The following is a 25474-nucleotide window of genomic DNA, read 5'->3' as shown; positions in this document are numbered from 1 at the left end:
AAAACAACAACAAACTATTTTTATGCGTACAAAATACATGTATTTTCTTGTTTAAGCATTGTCCAACACCATTCATCTTTATTCTTTTTTTTCACTGTTCAGAAGAAGACTTACCAGTGCATCAAGTGTCAGATGGTCTTTTACAGTAAATGGGACATTCAGGTCCATGTTGCCAATCATATGCTAGGTAAGACTTAATCTTATTTGGATCTGCATCAACTGGCTAAACATATTTTAATGTCAATTTTGGGTATGTGACCCCAACATGACCCCCTTTTGCTTTATTTCTATTTGGTTCAGATTATTTTTTATTTATTTATTACACCTTAATGATATTACTGGAAAACCAATTGAAATATATCTATTGTCAAAGAATGTCAAAGAGAACAAAGTTTCAGTGTGAAATTTATTTCAGGCTTATTTTATCAAATTTATTTTTATTTTATCTTTGTGCCTATCTGTCCCTGTTCATGATTTGAGTGGTTTTGTGGAAAATTAATGTTTTAACTGGATTGCCTCTCTGCTTGAAATAAGCATGTTCCATTTTTTTCAATAGATATAGAAGCTTTTCATTTTCAGTTGGTTCTGCTGAAGCGCATTGTGTTGCAGTCTCACATCAAGTGTGTGTAAATCTGGACTGTAATTCCCTCTCAACCAGCATGTGCCAAAACTGCAAAGGGAAAAACAAAAGCCTAATTTGAGAAGCTTTAAATACCTTTTCCCTTGAAAAAAGAGCATAATTCCTCCTGTTAATGGCCATCTGTAAAGATGAGGTGAAACGGGGGCCGTGGGGTCATCTGCGCTCAGCTGTCAGTGCTATTAGCGTATGTAATGGAGCAGGCACTGCTCTTCAGGGTGTTGTTTCTAAGCATATGTCCCTGTTTTATTGCCATCGATAACTCAATATGTAAAGAATTGGAGGCTGTTAAACATGAGCACAAAATCCTTGTAGGTCCTTGTAACCTGGCCTTGTGGTTTGTAAATATAGAAAAGTGTGCTTTCTTTTGTCCATATTTGATTTACAGTCATTATTATTGCTGATTTCCACAGAGACATCTTTCAGAAAGCAATCAGATCTCACACGGATAAGGCAAGGAGGTGGAAGTAGGTGTGAACTGGACGGTAGGGACTGGTCTTGGCCACAGGAGCCCTGAGGTGCCTGCAGATAGGAACTCACAGCTTGAATGGCTCAAATCCATATTTGCTGTTCAGTTGGTTTGTCTGTTGTTGAAGATGTAGAAAGGCTTCAGCGCCACAGAGAACTTGACTTTCATTCAGAGACCACTTGCAATGTCAACCCCCTCTAACCAAGAACATTTGATTTTTCACCATAATTGTCACCAGCATATTTCTGAAGATGTGAGATGAGGCAAAAGGAAAGATGGCAAATTTCCATCATCCTCTAAAGCTTTTTTTTTATCAAGTTGGTTGACCACCTTCTCAAGGACAGACACACATGGGTGTCCTGCATGTGGCATGAGGTGGGGGTAGCTGATTACAGTGGCTGCAAACACGTCCAGCCTTGTGTCGTTCCGTTGCACGGTGGGGAGTGAGTGACCAGGCAGCCCAGCCAGGGTAGGGTGGATGAAGTGGATGGCAGAGGCAGTTGGTGGAGGCTTGGAGCAATGCATTATGCACATTTGTTGTCCAGCAGGCCACTCTGTGTGAGGCAGCACTGTGGGCTGATGTCATGCTGAAAGGAGAAAGGAGAAAATCTTGTGAAAAAAGAGGAATGAAGTGGATAAACAGAACAGGGGAGGAATATTATTGCAGTGCAGCATTTTTTATTAGATGAGTTATTTTTTAAATAGATGTTTAAATGGATCATGTAGATTGATACATGCTTTATAAATATCAGTCAGGTTAACCCTTTGGGGTCTGAGGTGTTTTTGGCGTCCTTGAGATGTTTTGACATTCCCTGACATTTGTGCTTTTTTCAGTTGCTTATTCAGTTGCTTATTTTTTCAGGGCGTGATTCACACCTGAGAAGTCAATGACCACACAATGAGCCACATAATGATCTGCATAATGAGCCTTTCAAACAGGTGTGTCACTGGGTACCAAAGAATGCGAGGACAAAAAATACACATTTTTTCAAGATATCTAATATAGAATATATATATTCTACAGATTTGTCAAAGTTAGAGTTGGAAACATCTTGAAACAAATGTATTTTCCCACAAATTTTGTATGCATGCAAATTGTATAATATCCAAGGTAAACATTTCTAGTAATTGTGCAGTTAATTCTCATACTGTATTTTTTTTTTGAATGTTTTGGAACATGTATCCTCTCCCCAAATTTGTCACTAATAAAACACAACAAAAAAAGATTACAATTACAACAACAATTTTAACAATATTTTAAGTGTAATCTTTCTTTGTAAAAAGTATGCATTTTATCATATGTATTTCAAAGGTGAGGATTCATTAGTTTGAATATTGGAACAAACACTATAATAACATCTTCGTTGATAATTCAATATATCTACTTTATTTTTGACAAAACATCCCATACTGTGTATTTAACATATGAGCAGAAATTAGTGAACAAAAGCTTATTTAATGTGGCAGTAGTCTTTTTTTTTACAGTAAAAACTTTATAATCTATCCGGAACTAATCAATGAAATCTTGTCTAAACATTCATATTTAGTCTGTAACATCGTGTTTATGCGAGTGCGAGATGCGCTCTGTTCAGCTGTAGTAAACAACAGTGTGTGTGCGCTCATGCGCTGTCAATTCATATTTAAACAGTCTTTTTGCGGTTTACAGACACTATTAGATATCGCGATTAGAACAAAGCGCTTAAGAATAAAGAACTTACTACATCAGCTGGATCTGTTGCTCCTTGAAATTAAACCACCAGCACTTCTGAGGTAAATGTTTCAGGATTATTACGATAGTATTATTCCTCACAGCGTAGCAAGACGAGGTAAAGTACATGATTCCTATTAAACTTGATGTTTTATCCAGCTGATGTGGGCGTTGGCATGTTTGCATGACTTGCCTCAGATCATTTGCATTTGAACAGCGCGCGCTCTCCGTGGGCGTGTCACATTAACACTTAAGTAAGGAATAATTGACGACAGGCCGTTGAACTATTAGAAAAATAATGCACACCCGAGGTGGTAATGCGGTCACGACGCGAAGCTACAAAACTATGTAGTTTTTCAACCTTCATAATATATTTCTAAGACCCTTGTGATGGTACATCGACTTACAATAGGTTAAACGACACGTCTGCCATAGCCTGACGTGGTCTGTATCGCTTTTACTGGCACTATGTAACTTCAGGTTTCGGGTAGTAACCGGAGCACAAAAAGAACTACAAAATTTGACTGCTTTACGGCATACATAGTTTTTCTTCGTTTGTGATGTCTTTCATAAAATCATGCATCATACTCTACCTTGTCTTGTGGCCATTGTTGATTCCAAAGCCGGTGCTGGATAAACAGCGAGCGTGCGCGTGCGACAGTAGGCTGCGGTAGGCTAAATTATTTAAGACAGCAGTAATGGACAATTCCGCTTCCAACCTGTAGGGCGACCGCAGAGGAAAAGTTTCTTGGTGTTGCTTTAAAACGCTCTTGTATGTAGGACTAATGTCTTACGCATCTAATCCCATGCCTCCGTTGCTAATTCCAAAACGTCATTTTAGAGTTAGTAACGGAGGTTTGAGCCACTGATATCAGACTAATGATGGGGACACACTTACGACTTGCTGAAACATTCGAAGACTGACTGTGTCCATTGACTGTAGCAGGTCTTAAACACCGACTGTGAACACAGACTGAACGCGCTGAACACGCGTTTGGGCATGATCTGTCATATTGTCATAAGTACCAAATTACATTCATAACTGGCCTTAGAGTAAGTGTGTCCCCAGCTTTATGCAGTTATTAGAGAGAGAGAGAGAGAGAGAGATGTTGCAATAATGAGACAGAAAAGCATATGCGTCAATATTATTATTTATTTATTCAATTCGTTTTAATTCATTTGTTCTTGTTTTCTATTATTGACAGTATATTAGATAACCTAGTAAATGAAACACACAAAGCCCTTTTAACAAGTAGGCCTGTCAATAATTATTATTTTTTTTATTTGTTATTACCTGGAATAATTACGAAAACCCGTGCAGCAGGACTATCAATTTATTTTATATATTCAGTTTAATTTTCTATTTATTATAGATAGGACAATATATTTTATTTATTTATTAAAATTAAACTGCATATGTCCATTGATTGTGAAGTTATACATCGAAAATTGCAGATCAAGTGCATGGGGCTGCATGTTTTTTCATGAATTGTATTCTATGTTCCGTTATTACTACGTGCAGTGATATGGAACTGTAATGCGGTCAAACCTTCCTGAAACTACTTTAGCCGTGCAGAATGGACTTCATGTTTATTTTTCTTTATTTGACAAAAAGTACAACACTTTATTTTTATTGTGAGTATACACAAAAAAATAGACACTTAACAAGATCAAATGATGTATAACACTTATCAGTGCAAAAGAGACTCAAAATACGAAAAAGCGAAGAAAAAAAGCGAGACTATTGCACCGGCGCGATAGCCAACCCCAGGGGGTTAAAGAAGAAGGTGCATTTCTTGACAATATTTCTTATTTTGTTGGCCTTTCCATGGTGACAGTTTCAGCATGGCAATGCCCAACAAAAAATTTAACGGATGTGGATAAATGGGACAAATGGTTTGCATTCTAGGATGATTCAAGCAACTTGAAATTACAGATTAACTGAATATCAATATCAAACTATTTTACTTTGAAGAAGGGGAAAGTGAAATGTGCAAGAATAGAAATGTACAAGACTCTCTGCTGCATTGACTTGTAATAGATCATCATGGCCATAATCAATGTACAGCAGATTTGTTTAATTTGTTTGTTTATTTAAGAGTTTAGGTAACATTTTCAAATGTTAATTTTCAAAAGACAGATGTAGACCATAAGGATTAAATTGTATTTTTTTTTTAATTTTTTTTTTTTTTTACATTTTACAATTTTACAAAGTGAAGTCAAGAACCCAAAGGTGAGGTTAGTATGTAAAGAGTACGTCCTATGGACTTGCCTGATTGGAAGTGCTACATAGGGCCACAGCGAGTAGTGACAGAGCGAGGCTCCGTCCAGGGAAAGACACAGGGTTCACTAACAGGGAACCCAGACAGTAGAAGAATACATACTGTAAATGGGATCACCATTAGGGAATCAGCACATATGTAACACTTACCCCACTTACAAGGGCTCACCTGAAAAGAGACATACCACAAGTAATGGGCCTGGTAGCAAATTTCTTCACTATACTCAACCACCGATGAGTGCTTGGAGGTAGGATAAGGTGTCCTGGGTTCACCAGACATGGGGAACTCACAAGGACAAAAAAGTGCACATTATCACATCAGAGAGGGGAAAAGCGCTAAACTCAAGCAATACACCCAACAAGTTGTCTGAGTTTTTATCTGGCAGTACCCAAGACTCGCGATGAAACTGGATCTACACAGAGATTATAGAATCTTATGAAGGTGTTGGGTGTAGCCCAGCCCGAAACTCTGCAAATGTCTGCCAATGAGGCACCATTCGCTAAATCCCAAGGGACTGTGATGCCCCTGGTAGAGTGAGCTCTCACTCCCAGGGGGCATGGTCTGTCTTGGGCTTGATAAGTCAGGAGAATGGCATCCACGATCTAGTGGGCCATTCTTTTTAGGAGACAGCCGTCCCCTACTGCTGACCCCCAAAGCAGACAAAGAGCTGCTCAGATCGTCTAAAGCTCTGTGTGCGGTCCAGGTATATGTGCAAGATGCACGCCAGGCACAACAGAGATAGGGCTGGGTCTTTCTCATCAGGAGGGATCACTTGCAAATTCACCACTTGATCCCTGAAAGGAGTAGTGGGAACTTTGGGCAAGGCTGGGCGGGTCCGGGGCTCTCAGGACCACGTGAGAGTCAGCCAGATCAAACTCTAGGCAAACGGAGAGGGCTTGTAGGTCCCCAGCTCTCTTGATGGAGGTAAAAGCAGTCAGAAAAGCAGTCTTCATGCAACATCTTCAGGGCACTGAGCTAAACTGACCAAGGACCAAGGAGAGATCCCAAGAGGGGAAAAGACGCAGTCTCTTCCTCCGTGCAGGAACCTAATAATTTCCCCAGAGACCTGCCACACAGTGCTGTGGTTTGCTGCTATTGCAGTCATGTACACATTAAGGGTAGAAGAAGACAAGTACTTCTCTAGGCTTTCTTGGAGGAAGGAAAGCACTGACCCAAATTGGCCCATTAGCCAGAGAGGGTCTGTCACCATCAGCGTAAGCTCCAAGATCCAAGTCTGGTTGTGCCAGTATGGAACTTGTTCTTATTCCTCTCTGATCTTGCACAGTGTATGATAAGGCCCAGTGAGGTAAACAGATACTTGAGCAGGACCCGGGCCAGCTTTGTCCCAGTGCGTCCTTGTCGAGGGGGGCCTCAATCAGGGTATACCACAGAGGACAGTAGGAGGACTCCTGGAAAGCAAACAGGTTTGCCTGTGCTACTCCAGATCAGCTGGACCACCTGGGAACGAGGTTTCCACACTCCGCGAAGCATAACCTGCTGTGTAAGAGCAAGTCCGCTGTGCGATTGAGGTCGCCCGGGACGTGAGTGGCTTGCAGTGACTTCAGGCGAGTTGAGACATGCGGCGAGAGCAGATACCGCCCTTGCAATTTATATAGACCACCGTCCGGATCAACAAGTGTCTGCCCACCCATCGAAATGCAAGGTCTGTCCAAGGGCTGAAAGTGTGGTGACAGATCGAGTTGTGATGTGTGCCAAGGTGCCATGCCCAACTTGGGAGTCGAGCATGAAGCCAGTGCTGAAACGGTCTCATATGCATTTAACCGAGTGGCATAACCAAAGCTGAGGATACCATATGCCCCAGGAGCCTCTGAAAATATTTGAAAGGAACCGCTGTCTTGTGCTTGAATTCGACACAACGTGGAAGTGACTGACTGACAGGGAACAATATTATAACGGTAGATAATAATATAATTATTAAATTGTCAAAACAAGAAACATTTACAACATTAAAAACATACGTTCAGAGACAATGTGCAGGCATCTGTGTCTAACACAACTCTGTATTTTCAGCAAAGCAGAATTATTAATATTTCTTTGTCATCGGCTTGTGTATGAGAGGCCAGGACCATAATTTACTCCAGTAATTATGCACCAAAATAGTTACACAAAATCATAGTCAAAATCAAGCCCCGCCCTACATTTGTTCTTGTTCCAGGAGCCGTTTCACTTGTAGGTCACAATAGAGTATCTCAACTTTAATATCACACAGACTTTAATGACTATGTTTCTTAGAACACTTAAAGGGACACTTCACCCATTTGCATTAAGCTTTGTATCGTTAGAAACCCAGTCATATTTTTGAATGGTCGTGCATTATTCCCTCATTTCACCCTGAGACGGGAGAAATATGGATTTCAGTGTTGCAGTTCCTGCTTATAATGATGTAAAAATCGTAATTTTGCGTCATTCTAAGCAGGAAGTCCCATATCTTCGTAAAGAGGTTGAGACTACAAACACTCATTCCTCATTTTTCCAGGTGGTGGGTCCCACTAACACTACAGACCTATTACATATTAGTGGGTGGGACTTCACTTGCAGAACCTAAAAGCAATATCCACCATCTTGTTTGGAAGCTAAGCTAACAATCGCTGTGGAGCCAGATGTGAAGTTGGCAGAAGGTACTCAATATGATATGGAAGAAGAGGATTTCTAAAATCTGTTGCTCGAATCAAATGTTCGTGGCTACCTTTACGAGCCGAAATTCTTTGCAGCAGACGGACTCTATCTCTGTGTCCGTAGGTGCACAGTGAGAGCACAGGTACCACCAGTCTGCCCCAGCTCGAGCCAGTCCGGGCTCCTCGTCCATGACAGCTCTTCTGCCTCCTGTTCCTCCATCAGCCTCAGCTGCTCTTCGCTATATTGCGGCTCGTAAAGGTAGCCACGAACATCTGATTCGAGCATCAGACTTTTGAAATCCTCCTCTTCCATATCATATTATGGTATCCATAATATTCCATATCACCTTCCGCCATTGTCGTAACTTCCCATCTGGCTCCACAGCACCTGTTAGCTTAGCTTAGAAATACAAACGAGGAGTAATTCACTAATGAGTTCACCAACTAAATAGAAATTTTGTGTGAAATGAATTTCAAGCTCTGGCGGTAGCTAACCTTGTTGACGGAAGAGTGATTTCTCTTGCAGGCGGTACCTCATAGGCGGTGTTCTGGATTAGTGGGAGTGGCTTGCACAGCTGTGCAATGTGGTGCATTGTGGGAGTTGTTGTCATCCATACAAATGCGCCCTAAAGTCACTTTCTGTCTTTCCTCGGTCAAGAAGGCACCAAATTTGAAATTTATGTTACATTTCGACTACATATAGGACCGACTTTCAATAAAGATTAATGTTTCGACGGGTGAAATGCTCCTTTAAGTACATATTTAAAGATTGCACTCTGTAATGTCAAATTAAAAGATTAATTTAAAATAATATTCGTGCTTTAAAGAAGTACCCCTTCTTTGATGTGAACTGTAGTGTGTTATTCGATATTACATTTTAAGTTAATGTAATTAGAAAATACATGACATACAAGTTTCAATAGAATAACTTTACTAATATATTTTAGTTTACCATAAATGCTTGTCAGTACATTCAGCAGTACACTTTTACCATGCCTCAAAGACAATATAATTGTGAAATAATAAATAAAAGATGAACTTTTTCCTACTTGGTCAAAATGTTAATTCACCAACTGCATATATGCATTTTAACTATAATACATTTAGTTGCAATTAACATGCAGTTAAGTGCACTAAAACATTAAATTCAGTTCACACCTAAGTATATTATTTTAAAGTGTATATTATTCCCGTAATAGGTGCTCTTTTTTAAAAGTATGCTAAAGTGCACTACTTATTCAAAAGGGCATTCAAAAGGTCACTCTTACACATGACTTGAATGGTATGAATTCTGTAAATGTTTAGGGGTCTCTGTGTTTGTGGCATTTGTGGAGCTTGGCTCAGTTTGGTTTCACTTGGTTTTCTTATTGCTTTGGCCCCCTGGGGTCTGCTGGTGAACAGGGTGCTGATTAGTGAGACTCTCATTGAAGTCCTTCATCATGCCCTCTGGCTGCAGTCATGGAACCCTGTGGAATGTTCCAGATAGTTCTAATAAGATTCAGGTGCTTTGAACCAGTGGCCCCATGCCAGATCTTTCCTAACTCCCAGCACCATCGTTTATATCTGTCCTGCCCAAAAGATCTGAATACCCTATGGAGATTTGTATTTAGAAATACTATAATGATTATTGAAGCAGTAGCCTTTAGTATTATTGTCTTATGCTAATGTTAGTGATGTACAATTAATTTTCCGTTGAGGTGAGTTGAGAACTCTAGGCTTTGCTTATATATGGAGGCAAATCTGAATGTCAGTTTGCAGTCAGTTGTGGAGGATATTTCGTCTCAGAGACTAACGTCATAAAGAGAACGGATGCCGTTTCTGGTTAAAGATTACGAGGCCATATAAATAAAATAATAATAATAACAATAATAATAATTTGCATATATAAATAATTTATAATAAGCACTGCAACACTGTAAAAATAAATAAATAAGAATTGTCTATTTTGATTTATTGATAACTTTAAGTATTTTTATTCAAAAAGATATAAAGATACATACAGTAAATATACAAGGATATATGATTTGTACCAAAAAGAGAATTCATTCTTCCATGGAACACAAAAGTAGAGATTTTGGAGAATGTTTACACTCCAAAAAGGACAAAATACAGAAATGTATGTAAATATGGTTTGTAAACGATGAGAGAATTTTCTTTTTTGTTGGAGTATCCCTTTAATTTCTGAGGGGACAAACGTTTCAGTCAAGAGCATGAGATAATAAAAAATGTAAAGTTAAAAAATGAAGGTAAATATAAATTAAACGGTCAGTAATTATTTTTTTATTTTGCATAATTTTCAAATAAATGTTGTCAAAATGAGCTAAAACTGCATGTGCAATATATAATTTAATTGTATGCCTTCATAAAATGAAGTTAATCTTAGCTAGGGTAATCAATTTTAGTTAAACATGTTTATAATGTAATTAACATCACCATCATTTCCACCATAGAATGCTATTAACATAATCAAACATCATATAAGATGTAATGGAAATTACACTGATTGGAAATAATGACAAAATTCTGCCAAACTGTGTTTTAACAAATGTGAGTTTGTTTTCTGAACATCCATAGAGCCTAAAGTGCCTATAGTTGAAGAAACAGACAGAAACAGAATATATACAGCTCCAATGACTAGCTTTGTTGCTGGTGTTCAAATGCCCTTGAAAGAGGACCATGAGCATTTCAATGCCCACATGCCCCCACCCACACACACACACACACACACACACACACACCCACACACACACCCCCCACACACACACACCCACACACACACACACACACACACACACACACACACACCTTGAGATTAAAACTTTAAACACTCTGTTTCTCTGAATCTTTTTTTATGTTTCTAATTACTAATTAACTTAAGAGATTTCTAATGTAGTCCTTCTTCAGTGAGGTGCGTGGATGGCAGCAGATCATTAGCTTCACTAATGAATGTGGACAGGGCAGATAATGGCCTGTGATGTGCCCACAGCGACAGCAGTCTTCACAAGAAAATGGCTTGAGCAATATACAGTGAGACTGACAACATTGGTTGCTCAGATGTTTTATATGTTTATGTTAAAGGCTGATCAAATGTGTTTTAAACTTTAGTTTTTTTTAGCATATTTAGACATTATTATTATTATTATCATTATTATCATAAGTCATTGTCTTAGGACCTTAAAACATGGTAAATAAATCAAATGTATTAACTGAATTGAATTGAAATGGATTACTGAGTTTAATTGTCAGTTCGCCTGAACCTGGGTTGTTCTTTAAAGAGATGTTGTCAAAGCATTATGTCAAACAACTAATTATTAATCTGCCATGATTTTATCTCATCTTTAATGATATTTATTAATTGCCATCTATTAATGAAATATTTATTGTAATATAATGATGTTACTTTGTCATGAGATCATGTTTCAGACCTTTCATTACATGCTTCACCCAAAAATGAAAATTAGCCCATGATTTACTTACCCTCAAGCCACCCTAGGTGTATATGACATTCTTCTTTCCGACAAATACAATCGGAGTTATATTAAAAAATGTCCTGGATCTTCCAAGCTTTATAATTGCAGCAGTGAATGGGAGCCCAAATTTTGAAGCCCAAAAAAGGCTTCCGGCAAACAGCCTACGCAAGTCGACTTACACCAAAAGACTAACACTTGGCGATGTTTGACATAGGATGTAGGAGTATTGTAAGCTTTGATGCGTCTCGCATATTTCTCTTTAAAAATTCTCGTTTTAGACTTCTAATTTGTGACTGGTGTTTTGTTTTGCTCTATGCTCTATCCTCTGCGCTTCCGCGTTCGTCATTACTTGTGCGTCGGGTCAAGTGTTACTGTTTCGCCGTAAATCAATGCATACGGCCGTCTATCGGAAGCTTGTTATTTTAGTTGATGAAGTTTTAAATATGGATATTTGGATACTTACAAAAACACATCACTTTGCTTCAGAAGGCCTTTAGGAGCCATGCATTTTTTTGTGCTTCAAATTTTGTTCATTTTTTCTTAGTGTGAAGAACAATTGAATAATCTAAAGAACCTTTTCCCACTATAAACTACTTTTTTGTTTGAAATGGAAAGGTTCCATGGATATTATTAAATGCCTACTCGGAATACATTTGATATATTTATGTATTAGCCCATCTGGAGTCTATGATTTTTGTCTGTTGCAGTTGGCGCAAAATGTTTTTTTTACATTTAGAATAATTTAAGTAATCATTTTAATTTGATTAATCTTTTTTGGCATTAAAACACCCACTGAAAATCCTTTTTAATATGATAGGTCACCCCTTTCCAAATGCTGCACCGTAATGAACATGAATATTTTGGTTGTGGTTTGACTTGAATTCAAGCATATGCATATTGGTAGTGGACCTAGTAATTTCCGAAGGTCTTTTTTTGCTGCTGCTGTTGTAATGTCTTTCATCTTATTCAGATCTGTTGAACCGTGTACAAAGACGAAGTTTCCCCAGAACAAAACATAACTGTGGAAAAAGTGTATGTTCATTTGGGAAATCATTTAGAACTTTAAGTCATTTTCAAGGTTCACCAGCGTGGCATGCTCAGCATTTCCCGTCATTAAGAGCATGAAGTGTTAATTGCAGTTTGATCTCATTAGTGATAAGAGTCATTTTCTGAACTTCTCTGATGAAGACTCCTCTTCTCGCTTCTTAATGGCAGCGTTTCCTGCCAGTGTCTGCTAACTCTGCCGACTTTGGGGAAAGATGCTTACGCTGTAATGATTTCTATCATTAAGAAGTATGAAGGTGCCAAGCGTTGGTGACCCAGCTGTTCATTAAAGCAGAGGTTTTTTTCGTAGCCGGAGCCTGAGAACCCACCCATGAACAGACCTCCACCTGCGCATCTCCATCTCTGTCCACACCACACCACTGACCTCTACACAAGTCCTGTTAATGTCTGTCTGTAGGTTGTTGGTTCAACTAAGTGGAATTTAATTTCATTCATGTAATAGTATCAACATCATCATTTATTCTTACTAAACATAATTTAATTGTATATGTTATTTGGATGTGAATGGAAATATTTGCCCTCGCAACTCTGCTCTAGTGTTTTACTATGAAACAGAAAGATCTGTATGTTTACTTATACATAATTATTGTCAAATTTCAAATCATTTGCTGTGAGCAAAGTTTCTGTTATTATGAATTGTAGTTAGTTGAATATCTGTCTGGACATTCTCGCATTCAGTTTGTGCTTTTCTTTTTAACATTTACATTACATTTATGAATTTGGCAGAAGCTTTTATCGAAAGTGAATTACATTGCATTCACGATATAGATTTCGGTCCAGACGTTCCCCCGCTGGGAATTGAACCCATGACCTCACCGTTGATAACACTTTGCTCTACTGTTTGAGCCATAAGAAGACCTCATTAACACAATGTTGTTAAAAATATTTGTACAAAATCAAATTGTGGTCCCTGCATTCTTTTATTCTGTGCTTCGTTTAGGTATTTTCAAATGGAAGAACACATCTTATTTGAACACCTTTTTTTAAAAAAGGGTGTAATTGAATAATCAAGTAGTCTTTTAGTCAACTGGCTATCTGAAAATGTGTCATTCTTCACGTCTATCATAAGAGGAAAATAACTCTATTGTCACTCCACAGTCTCTGCCTTTTCATACCAAAGCAAGTTTGTTGTATTCTTAAGGCCCGTTCACACCAAGAACGATAACTTTAAAGGTACTATTAAAGATATAGTTTTAAAAATTGTTCTAAATATAAAAGAGTAGCAGTTCACGCCACAAACTATAACGATAACGGCACCAAGAAATTAAATTGTTGAAATCAACAATTGACTTTCAGAAGTATTTCAGCAATAAAAAGAGTGACAGCCAATCAGAATTCATCCTGCTTTATAGAGCCCGAGCATTTAAAGTGGAAGATGACAAGGCAGTGCGTTTTTAATAAACAGAACGATATCATGCATTAGTGTGGATGTTAATATGGTTATCGTTATAGTTATCTTTACCGTGCTTTGTGTGAACAGGTCTTTATATCTAGGCATGCATTTCTTAAAACAACAACAAAATTTTAACTAAAAACTCTCAAAAAAGTATTTCTTGACTTATTGAAGTTGAATAGTGATCTATATAAAATAGTAAAAAAAGTAAATGTTCTCTGGAAGGTATTCCTTTCCACGGGTCAGACCATGTGTCGCCTTTCAGATAAAACATAAACATCCTTACACATAATTAAAACTGATTAAAGATTTGATTAAAAAAGATTAAATTATCCTTCAGCAAAAGATGATGATAAAATATGTCCATTTAAGAGGGGATCATAAGTAACACTGTAATGTTGTGCGTGTTTGTTGTATTACTTGGTTTCAATGCCTGTCTTTCTCCGCTTCAAATTGAGGTTCTAATAAACCTGTGGGGCTTATTTTGCTATAATGGCTGTCTCACTTATCCCTTACATACCTGTCATGCATATATACGGCTTGCTATTGGATTTATCTCTCCTGTGCATCTGAGACCATGGGTCCTGACGTGGCCACAGCCTTCCGGTTGTTTGCCAGCTCTTGTGTCTGTGTGGAATTGAGGTTGTATGAAAGCAGTTCGGCGGCGGCGTCCCAAGCTGCCCGTTTGCTTGCCTTCATCAGCATTCCACCGATGAGAGTAATTAAAGCTCAAATTAATTCTGCTGTAAGCAGACGAGCCGCTGAATAACTGATATTGGAGGCGCGATGATGAATGCACCACATCAAGGGTGAAGCCCCGGAGACACTGCAGAAAAAAGACATCTCCTTTGTCTGCTCTCATTTTTACCCTGGCTCAGTTCCATAACCTAGTGAGCTGACTTACTGCCTGCATGGGCACCTGCCTTTTAAGGCTGCATATTAACTGAGATGAAATCTCAGATTTGAAAAACTCTATAGGTAGCAACAACAATAATGAAAAGGACTGTAAACAGTGCCTTTATGTGGCTTGGCATTGAGTCTACTGAAGGGATGGAACAGCATTCTTCCAAAAGATATATCTAACATGTCGGTCCAAAATCTGCCATTTGGCTGAGATCTAGTGCCTGCAAAGGCCTTAGCATATGACCCAATGTACCCAACCCATGCCAACAAAATTCATCCACAGCATAACAAAGCCACCAGATCCCCAATTTTTCATTTAATTCGCCATTGTTCATACATATATATGTCCTATCTAAATATCCAATATGGCCCCCTCTACAATATCCAGTTGGAGGCACCTTACCCTCTTCTGCCGGAAAACTGCAGCCAGATGGAGGAGTTTGATTAAACTGCAGTGGAAGACCAAATGTTCTGTTGGATCCAGAGTCAGGCTGTGAGAGAGATCGTGTGGGGGGTGTTGGGTGGGAATCTGAAATGGCCTTCTGGTGTGAGCAGGCCAGCGCTCTTTCCAGAAAGAGGCAGCCGCTGGGGTGCAGTAATGTAGAAGCCCTTTTCCAACAACCAGCTGGGCCTTTTAGGAGCTGCTATCACCGCAGCAGACACCCAGCAGCCTCTGAGCAGCTTGACTTCACCATATGTGGAGGTTTTTTAACGCTCCACCTGGTTTCCCGGGAGGAAGTTGAGCCGCTGGGATGCCAGGAGCAGGTGAAATGCTCTTAATGTAGCCAACAGTTTTAGAGAACGGCTCGATGTGGATGACCTTGGAGCCTGTGCCCAGACAGCAGGAACATGGTCAGTTTTAACCGACAACTTCATATCCAGATCTGTTTGTACTTTCCAACACTTAAAACACCGGACATAAGAGTGGAAAACAGGGACAATGCCCACGCAGTATCCCTGCCCCCGTCAAAACACAATCTCCCAGGAGCTGAAGTGGGAATTCTGATTAGACCCCATTGTAGAAAAGGCTCAACAGAGGATGTTCTTTCTTCACCTTTTAAGGAAGTTCAACCTGCTGCAGGAGCTGCTTTTACGGTTTACCTCAACTTTCATTGAGTTTGTCGTGTACTCTTCAACAACTCTCTGGTTTTGGACAAAAGAAGGCTACAACAAACAGTCATGATTGCTGAGAGAATGATCAGTGACCCTCAGCCCACTCTCTAGTACGTGTGCTGTACACTACCAGAATAAGGAAACAAGCAGAGAAATAAATGTACCAATCCCACGCACTAAGGCACTCCGGCAAACGCTATAACATCTCCAGGAGTCTAAGTAGGAGGTTAGTTTGCTGCTCATTGGATTGGCAACAGACCTTCTACAGGAGAACTCAAACAACCTCATCTACTTCAGTGCCATGCATATTGTGTTTGGCTTTTAGGTTGGGCTACAATGAAATCCATTTTTCAATATGTACTGTTCCTCGATGGTAACTTGGAATAGAAATTAGTGAATAGAATTGTAATTACTTATAAGAATAGTGATTAGTTAGATGTGAACCATCTATCCATATATTTCCATGGCTGCCACAGATGTACCACACTTAAAAAAGATACCACACTTTAAATGTATTTCTGGTCTTTAGTGCGGGATTGCTAGTGCACAGCACAATAAAGTATTTCTGTCTGTTCGAATGAGTGCTGTGAGTAAGGTGTTAGAGACAAGCGCTGTTTTTATGGCACAAATAATAAAACATTGATATGGAATTGTTGTGTTTTATTGTCTGAACGTCAGTGGAATGACACCGGACACATCACAAAGGTTCAGACATATAGAGGTTATGAACCTGATGTCACAATCGGCCGGAGTGACACTGAGTGGCAAAAACAGTAAGTGGCGGGCATTTGTTTACAGCGTGAATGCCACGAAAAACACAGAATACACATCTAAAACAGGAACGAGCTTTGAGATTGACCGTACAACTAAATTTGACAAAGAAACATAATCTATACTTTTACAGACTGCTAAAAGCTACAGATCAGAGAAATAAATGGATCGCTTCAATTCATAAAAACAACTGGATCCAGGCAGAGAAACATGGATTTGCAGTTATCATTTTGTCAATATACTGAATATAGGGGTAAAATCATACCCTATATATTGTATTGTTTTATATTGTATTGACAACTCATCAATTAATTATTTACCATTGTATATTCTGCATAAATGGATGTTTTTAAATTAACACTGACAAAAAACTATACAAGTTTTAGGGCTGGATGATATGATGATATATATAACATTGATATAAGTGATCACCCGGATTTAGACCTACCGTTGTTGTATTTATATAAAGCGTTCACAGGCAAATTTGTTATATGTATTTCCCTGGCGTCGAAATTAGGTTCATATACATAAATGTCAGGAAATGTGATTCCTGGCACACACTGGATCTTTGGTAAGTTGTAAGGAACACTATATCGAGTCCAACCGTTAGTTTAAACTGATAATCGTTTTTTTCACTCGTGTTTTCGCAGTTTCCCCTATTAAATCCAGTCACACAGCAGCTCTTGTGACACCAGGTCCGGCTGAGGGGGCGTAATCCGGCGGGAAAGTGATGTCAATGCATTCCCTCTATTCCGACTCACTTGGAGCTGACAAAAATTTCTCAAAGAATTTTGATTCATTTTTAAGAAGATATAGGCTGATATATATTTGGATCTGGTCCAAAGTGGCTAAATGGCATGTATCTTGTGAGAACACAAAACTTGGTACAGATAGAGAACAGGACATTCTGAGTACACATGCCAAATTTAATGCATCTCCAATAATAGGGGCAGCAATAACTGAAGAAAAACATTTGAACTGAGTTAACATTTACCACAAATAAAATGGTATCAAAAAGTACTGTTTAAATATTTGAATGACAATTAGGGTTATTTTTCCAATATGTTGGTTATAGTCGCGTCCAAACACTTAAGGGTTTAGACAAAAAAAGCGTACAATCACATTTTACACCTCAGCAGCACAATAATTGATTAAAAATAAACAAGAAAAAAAAAATAAGAATGTCTCATTAATAACTAAGCATTAAATGGTGATGACAGAATCATACAATGGTATGACCGAATCAGCATGAAGTGTACAGTTTGCAGGACTGTGTTATTGAAATGCCTTCCACTTCCTAGACTGAAATTCTGTCTGCTGAAAGACGAAACAGTGTAGTTTGTATTTAAAGGCTGTCTTCCCCCATTGCAAGGCTGCGTGAGTTCAGCGCTTTGACCTCTGTGCGGTTTGTGTTGGTATGATTTTTTCTTTCACATGGTCTTCTTGACAGGTCTGGCAGCAGATCACAGCTGGTTTTCTACTGGCAGGAGTCAAGGGAAGCTGATTTCCTCCAAAGCAAACAGCCATCTTAGAGCTAAGGCTTTTCACTGGACAAGTAGCACAAGTGGAAAACGGGTGACTTTAAAGTGGATAATGGAGATATGAACACGATCATCTTTATGAACCGAGCAATTGCATGAGAGTCCTGTTTGTACAGCTGTTGCCCCCATTGCATTAGCTGTTTTGTGGCTTGTTCCTCTCACACTGCCTACATTACTCACCCTTAGCCAACATGACTCCCAGCAGACCCGTGCTGTGTCACATTTGGGCATACCGATCACGTGTACTCTTCACATTCCCCATTACCTGGAATATACCAGGGTAATATGGCTTGACTCCAGCTAGGGGGCCAGATAGAGCTTTTTCCCTTGAGATGAGAGCGCAGCCACAGTCACATCCAGTGGGAGTGAGTTGCTGAAGGCCTTCTTCTGTGCCTGTGTGTGTATAATTGCAAGTGTAGAGGGAGCGTGTCTCTCAGTTTTGTGATTGTGAGGTGCAGACAGCAGCCCGAGGGTTCCCTCCATCAGCGCGTCGCCTCACACATCAATACATACACACACACAACACATTCTCCCACAAGGGCGCCTACCCTCAAAATCCCCCACTAATGGAAGCCACTGCAGTTTTCAGTCAGGTTTTCATGCACAGCTCTGTGAAAATGTGATGCCAACAGACATTTCCTTCATGAAGAAAGAGAAGAATACTGAAAATAGTAAATTGTGTTCATCATAGTTGTTTTACAACATAGTGCCTTGTAGTATTTGATTCAGGCTAAAGCCCAAAGTATACTTCAGGGTTTGTATGTGCATACACTAGTATATGCATACAGTACACTCCATTTGGTAGCTTGCACAGACGGAGGCGGTCAACACATGTGCTCTAGAAAGTTTCATCTCTGTCCAGGATCTGTGCTATTTTTCTCCAGAAGTTTTCTCCAGACGTCATGGCCTTAGGCATGATGTTTTATTTAAAACTAAAGTTGTGGCTCTCTCACAACAGCCTGGGCCAGTGTCGTCACTTTGTGGAACAACTGATCAGTGCAAAACAAACAAAGTGTGTGGTTTCAAAAATCTGTCGGTGCATTTACTATTACTTAATTTACTATTACTATCACGCTTACTGTACATGAACTGCCTCGTACACGTAAAAATATATTTTAAACCCAACATATACTTATGGGATTTAGATTATTCTTTTTTGATTTGTTTTTAACTCTTTCCCAGCCATTGACAGAATTTTCTGACTTTCCGTGTTTAGACTGTTATACGGTAGGGGGCGCTGTTACACATCTTCTAAAAGAGGACTAAATCTCCTGATCAAAACACAGGTGAAGAAGAAGCAGAAAAAAACTATATTATATGTTCTTAGATGCAAATGTAAAATAACGTGATCAACAACATTAAACAGCATATAAAACTAAACTGCCTAATGTTACTGAATGAAATGTCAACCCAGGACGAGCTTTAGGACCAAAGCTTTGGGGGTGTTTATGGATTCGATCGACTCCATCTGTGTTTTGATCATCGTTCTGATCTGATCTGGATGTAGTTGTAACGCAGTTACATGTTGTGGGAAGAAACACGAGACCGCTGCGTCGCGCAGGTGTCGCTCAACATTAATCACGCTACCGGCCTTGCGCCGTTCTCTTACGGCCCTCGGCCTCGTCCTGCTCGACACAGTAGTCTTTGACAAGTAGTTATGTGTAGTAGTAGTCTTTGAGCTTAGCTCTATTAAGGAAACAGCATAAGGATGTATTTTCCTGTCATTTTTCAAATTTTTGTTCAGCGTCACGATTTGAATATGTTCGTGATTTCCGAATGAACTACATAGACAATATTGGCAAGCCATTATACACAAAAGATGCCCATTTTTAGATGTTACTCTATTCCATTTATGTTTTCCGTGTAGTAAATATGTCTTTTATACTTACAGAAATGTTAAAAGTCTTCTGCTGAACTCAAAAGAAGATATTTTAAGGAATATTGGTTGTTGGACCCCATTGACATCCATAGTATTTTTTTCCCCTATACTATGGAAGTCAATAGTCATCAACTGTTTGTTTACCAATATCGCTTTGTGTTCAACAGAAGAAAGAAACTCATACAGGTTTGGAGCAACTTGAGGAAGAGTAAATGATGACAGGATTTTAATTTTTGGGTGAACTATTCCTTTATTGCTCTGCTACTTAATTGGAGATGTTTTCTTTGAATTAGTTATGCGCATCCATGAGATGTTTTTAAAAGTGTTGGGGACATGCCCCATCTGTCCCACCCACAAATTATGCCTATGTTCACTATTAATCACATTTAATGTAAATGCTCGGGATGGAGCTGATAAGAGCTCACATTTACTGCCGATGAGACTTGCACAGCAGCTCAGAACGCGGAAAGGAACCAGCGCACTTTACAATGACATCTAAAACAGTCTGTGTAAACATACCTAATGCTAAAATACCTAAAATATACGTAATATTGATATTACTGATTTTATTGGACTGGAAACAGCCTTATAGTGCCTTATTATTGTAATTGAATTTATTGATTAAATGCAAGAATGACATGACACATGATGAAACATACTTTTAAAAAGGTTAGAAAAAACACCCCTGGAAATCAATTTAAGGGAGAGATATCACCCCTTAATGCAAAAGTTTGTTTCCGATTGTTGTTTTGCCGTGAGATGAGATGTAACTGCGTTTTCAAGAGCACCTTTTGTTTGTTTTAATCCTGAATAATTCCAGTTGATGATTTAGCATAAGAGGTGTGATCAATCAGTGTATAAGAGCCGCATCTTTGAAATGCGTTATATTTTCAAGCATTTAAAATGCCACACGTTGTGTATGCAAAATTAGGAAATGCGAATGTGAAGTGTATTTGCCGTCACGTTTCAAAGCGCTTGCGTAGACTTGAGTGAAATGTGCGCCGGTTTCTCTCCGCATTCTGATGGTGAGCAAGGCTCATCGACATTAAACACAAGCTCCATCCAGCACATTTACATTTAACAGGATTAATAGTTGATCATTTCACGTGTGCTTCTGATCATTTGTGCTTCTGTGTCAAAATGATCTGTTATTAGATCTGTTTAAGATGTGATTTCTTTTCATGTGTGCCAAGATATTTTAGAAATCCAAACTGGACGATGTTTTACGGCCATGTCCAGGAGAAATAGTATGTATGATCACCCAAAATACATGCAATACATACTCAAATTTTTTTATTTTTTTTTTTATTTTTTTTAAAGGGACAGTGCATATTATTGGACATCTTAGCTATTCAGCAATGTAAATACACCAGAATTAGCCCAAAGGCTACTTTACATCTGTAGTCCTCCGTCAGGTCATCACAGTACAAAGTAACACAGCTAAACATTGAAATTGAATATGATACAACACAATTTAAAAGACGCCACAATTTTCAACAACATATTATAAAAGACAGCACAGTTAGCAGATAGGGATTATGTAATGTAAGGTGCTGTTTATGCAGTAAAGTGCCATTCTATGAAATAATGTCTGAGGTAAAGCACGCCCACTCATTACCATATGGACAAAGACATGTAAAATAAATAAATGTGGAAATAAAACAAATGTAGAAATAAATAAACATGGAAATAAAAAAATGTAGAAATAAATAAATGTGTAAATAAATGTAGAAATAAATAAATGAAAAAAGTGAAAAAATACAATAATAAATAAGAAAATAAAAGTATAAATACTCATTTATTTTTGTTTTTAACATTTTTTTGTATATTTACATATATGTATATATTTATGTATTTTTGTTTTTACATTTCTTTACATATTTATGTATTTATTTATTATTTTGTCAGGTTTGGAATCCCATACAGAACACTGTCCTGTAATATTAAATATTTCCATTACAACATCACTTCATTTATTTACTGGATAATTTGTCTAACATATAATGTTGTTTACTATCTGTGCCTCTTTGAATAAGGTAAGCATCTGTGGCCACATCTCTGACTACATTCCACTTCATCACATATTCAACAATTGATAAATCAGTGAACTAGTATGAGTAGTATAGTAGTAGTATAAGCAGGGAGAAATTGTCTTTGGGCTATTACATTTATAAGTGGTCTTCATTTACAAATGAAGAAAAGCATCATTCGTGTAATTGTTTTGTTGAAACGTGTACAGAAAATGGTGAACAACTTCTGTTTTTACTCATTTAAATGCATACGCCATGCACAAGAAATAACCAGTCATCCAGGATGTATCACATTGTGGCATATAATAATTGTCATACATGGCTGCTTCAGATCTCTGTATCTCGCTGGTTGTTCTATAGCAGGACAGGATCCGACGCGAGCGGTTTGATATATCCGGCGTGTAATCTCACAGGACCTACTCCTCCGTGCCGTCTCATTCATTTGGCATGCTGCACAACAATCTGATTTGTTTGCTAATTGTGTCCTGTTCTTTATCTGATTGGAGCTCTTGCCTCTTTTGAATTGTGAAACTATGGCAACAGGCATCAGTGGGGCGGCTACAGGAGCGCACGAGCCGAAGCAAATCTGCTGTATGGTTCACATGTAGAAGAGATATCATTTAAATCCTTTATAGATTGGCACTGAAACATCCAGATCTCTTCAAACGCTTACGCTTTTGTCCCAAGAGTCAGAATGGCTTTTATTGACCATGTTTGATGCAGGACTGATGTCGGTTCCACAGGCATCTGTCCTTCGCTCGCTCCGTAATTATATCCAAATGTCTCGCTTCTCATTTTTTCAGCAATTTATTCTTGATCTCAATGAAAATGTAAGAATAGAGAGCGAGGAAGGGTGGTGTGGAGGAAGTGTGAATCTGCTGTGTGAGGCAAGATATCGTCCCGCGTTGATTCATCACGTCTCCCTGCTGGATTGTGAAGGGCCGTCTAATAAAGTTCAGCCCGTCAGAATGAAGGGACTAATTCTGATTTAGCTGAGCTAATGAACATCCTCTCTCCTGGTGCGAGCGGCTCACGGGGCGTCCGACACACTGACGGAGAGACGCTGCGAGACGAGGAAAGAAAGAGCGTGGAAAATGCTGTTGCTGAGAGGTATTAAAATGAAACGTGTGTGCGCTGAAATTATGCTAATGCTTGACTTCAGGTATATCTGCTTAATGTTTTAATGACAAGGATAAAGATTTGTTCAAATCAAGTCTTACATTTTGTAAGACTTACAACCCGTCACATTGGCCACAAACACACTGCTGAGTGAGAAATGCATTTTAACCCTCATCCTGCTCTCGCACTTTATAAAATATCTTTTCCTCGTGGGACCCGAAGCACACAAATTATACTTTTTTTTTTTGTCCAGAAAGCTTTTTTTATTTTAATTTGATAATATTTTTTCTATTTACCTTTAAATTACTAGATTTGATCAATAAATAATAAATACAATTTAAGCACATTCCTCACATTCTTTCAACTTAAATTCAAAATAACTCACAATTTGATTCATAACCCTTTTAATTCAGCTCAAAATATCTTTCATTGGGTGTCTTTCCCGACCTAATAATATAATATAATAATATAACATGATATTTCATGACTCTTGCCACTAGATGGCCTTATAGCTCTATCTGGAGCAAATGAGCTGTTCCTCTGGGTCCTAAAGTCAGTTTCTCTTCATTATGCACTCAGATACACATGTAGACATTATAAAATAATATTTTGGTAAGTTTTAGCATTTTAAAGCAGCACTATGTAGTTTTTCAACCTTCATAATATATTTCCAAGACATGAGAGATGGTACATCGACTTACAATAGGTTGGATGGCACGTCTGCCGTAGCCTGACAGTGTCTGTATCGATTTTACTGGCATTACGTAACTTCGGTTTTGGGTATGAACCCAAGCACTAAAAAAACTACAAAATTCGACTGCTTTACGGCATACGTCACTTCCCCCACACTTCCTCAAATTCTGACGTGAGAGCCCAACTAGCGTTTGATACCCATGTTGTTGTCATGGCCGAAGCAAAAAGCTAAAAGGAAGAAGGCAAAGCTTTTGTCAGAGGAGACTAAGAAAGAAAAAGGGAGAGTGACAAATTAAAAGGCCAAACGAGGATCAATATTGGAGGGAGAGCAAGACAGTTTGAAGACGGTGAGAGTGTGCGCGCGCGCGACCGGCTCTCTCTCTCTATGCTCGTTCTTTCAGTAACATGCACCCTGTCACAAGTGGAGCAGTCAGTCATCTATATATTTTAAATAAATCAGGGAGCTGACTACCGCGCAAAATGTAAAAGGCTGAATAACATGGCTGGACATGTTACCGAATCTATCTGGTCCTCCATTTATCTTCATGAATCAAGTAATGCTAGTAGAGTAGCGAATTATCAATCTGGTAGCTACACTATTCATGCTAGTTTACGATGGTTATAATACATAATCTTTCAGGATAACTATCCTAATGTCTGCAGGCTGGTAGTCATGTTTGTTTATTTATTTTTCTGGTGAAAGTGTCTTGCCTCAGGCTATAATGCAAATCGATTTTCAAATTTGCAGATTCATCTATGGTAGCTTGATATTATAATATTGACAATATATGGCTATTACCTACCACACAAACATTGAATTGAATTAGCATATCCGTTATGTAAAACAGTAGCCAATAGGCTACTATAATGACGCTGGCTTGTAAACGTGAGCTACGCGATCTTTTGGCGTTTGAAAAAAAAATAAAACCCATGAAATTGACCCTTCACTAAGCCACGCCCGAAAACCGCCACTGGCCAATGGTGTCTTAGCAACCGTAACTAGGCGCGGGAGGTCTGGCAAGCTTTCGAGCGAGCGAAACATGCCAAAGCGTTGTGCGTATGGATTGTGCTAATCTTATACCCGGTATCCTAAATGTTTGGACGGGGAGTGGAATTTTTTTCCTTCCTGAAAATCTAAAAGCCAATGGGAGAAATGATGTGCGTGGATCAGCAGTGTGGAGAACTACATTCACAACTACATGTCCACAGGATTAACAAAAACACATATTGCTTGGAAGTTGGAAATAATGACGGTTCTTTGTTCATATGGCATATATTTTAACGTAAAATAAGACGATTAAAGACAAGACGGAGGCTCACTGACATACTTTAAAATATATTTCAGCATTTTGTTAATCGACGGCCTAAGTTACTACCCCTGACTGAATCACTTTAATCCAATCCGATCGCGGCTCTCCCGGTGTTAGTGTTATTCCACAAAATGTATGGATAAACTGTTTGATTTATAATTATTAGATTATTTGCACATTTCACTTACTCTGCTGTGCACAAACATAGCTGTTCCTTAATTTGTGTGTTTCCCATTTGAATGGTCAGCGTATGAGACGGCTGGTGCTTGAGCTGGGACTATATAGGCTTTAGCTTAAATTTTTATGAAATTATTCGCTAATCGGTTGCATATTATGTCGTGGATATATCCCTCGAATGCACACTGCAGTCCCTTTTGTCTTGCTCTCTCAGATATTTCACATGTTCGCCAAAAATTACTAATTATCTCATTGGGAATGTCTGACACCGGTGCATA

At 38.6% G+C, this 25474-nt stretch overlaps 1 protein-coding gene across 5 annotated transcripts in view; it reads left to right on the top strand.

Annotated features, from left to right (window-relative positions):
- The window catches only part of LOC143749634 (zinc finger protein 521), a 106208-nt gene that overhangs the window by 60153 nt on the left and 20581 nt on the right, over window positions 1-25474 (top strand). For 2 of the 5 annotated variants that reach the window (XM_077242055.1, XM_077242051.1), the window contains one exon: window positions 103-187. In XM_077242055.1, coding sequence (XP_077098170.1) covers window positions 103-187 — 85 coding nt within the window. Of the gene's footprint in view, window positions 1-102; window positions 188-17097; window positions 17259-25474 lie in introns of those variants that run through there. The other 3 variants (XM_077242054.1, XM_077242052.1, XM_077242053.1) reach the window with 2 other exon arrangements.

This window comes from Siphateles boraxobius, unplaced genomic scaffold (assembly GCF_051911475.1).
Source record: "Siphateles boraxobius isolate OS27281-9 unplaced genomic scaffold, OSU_SipBor_1 25, whole genome shotgun sequence".
Taxonomy (NCBI): domain Eukaryota; kingdom Metazoa; phylum Chordata; class Actinopteri; order Cypriniformes; family Leuciscidae; genus Siphateles; species Siphateles boraxobius.
This window is presented reverse-complemented; position numbering and strand designations above follow the sequence as displayed.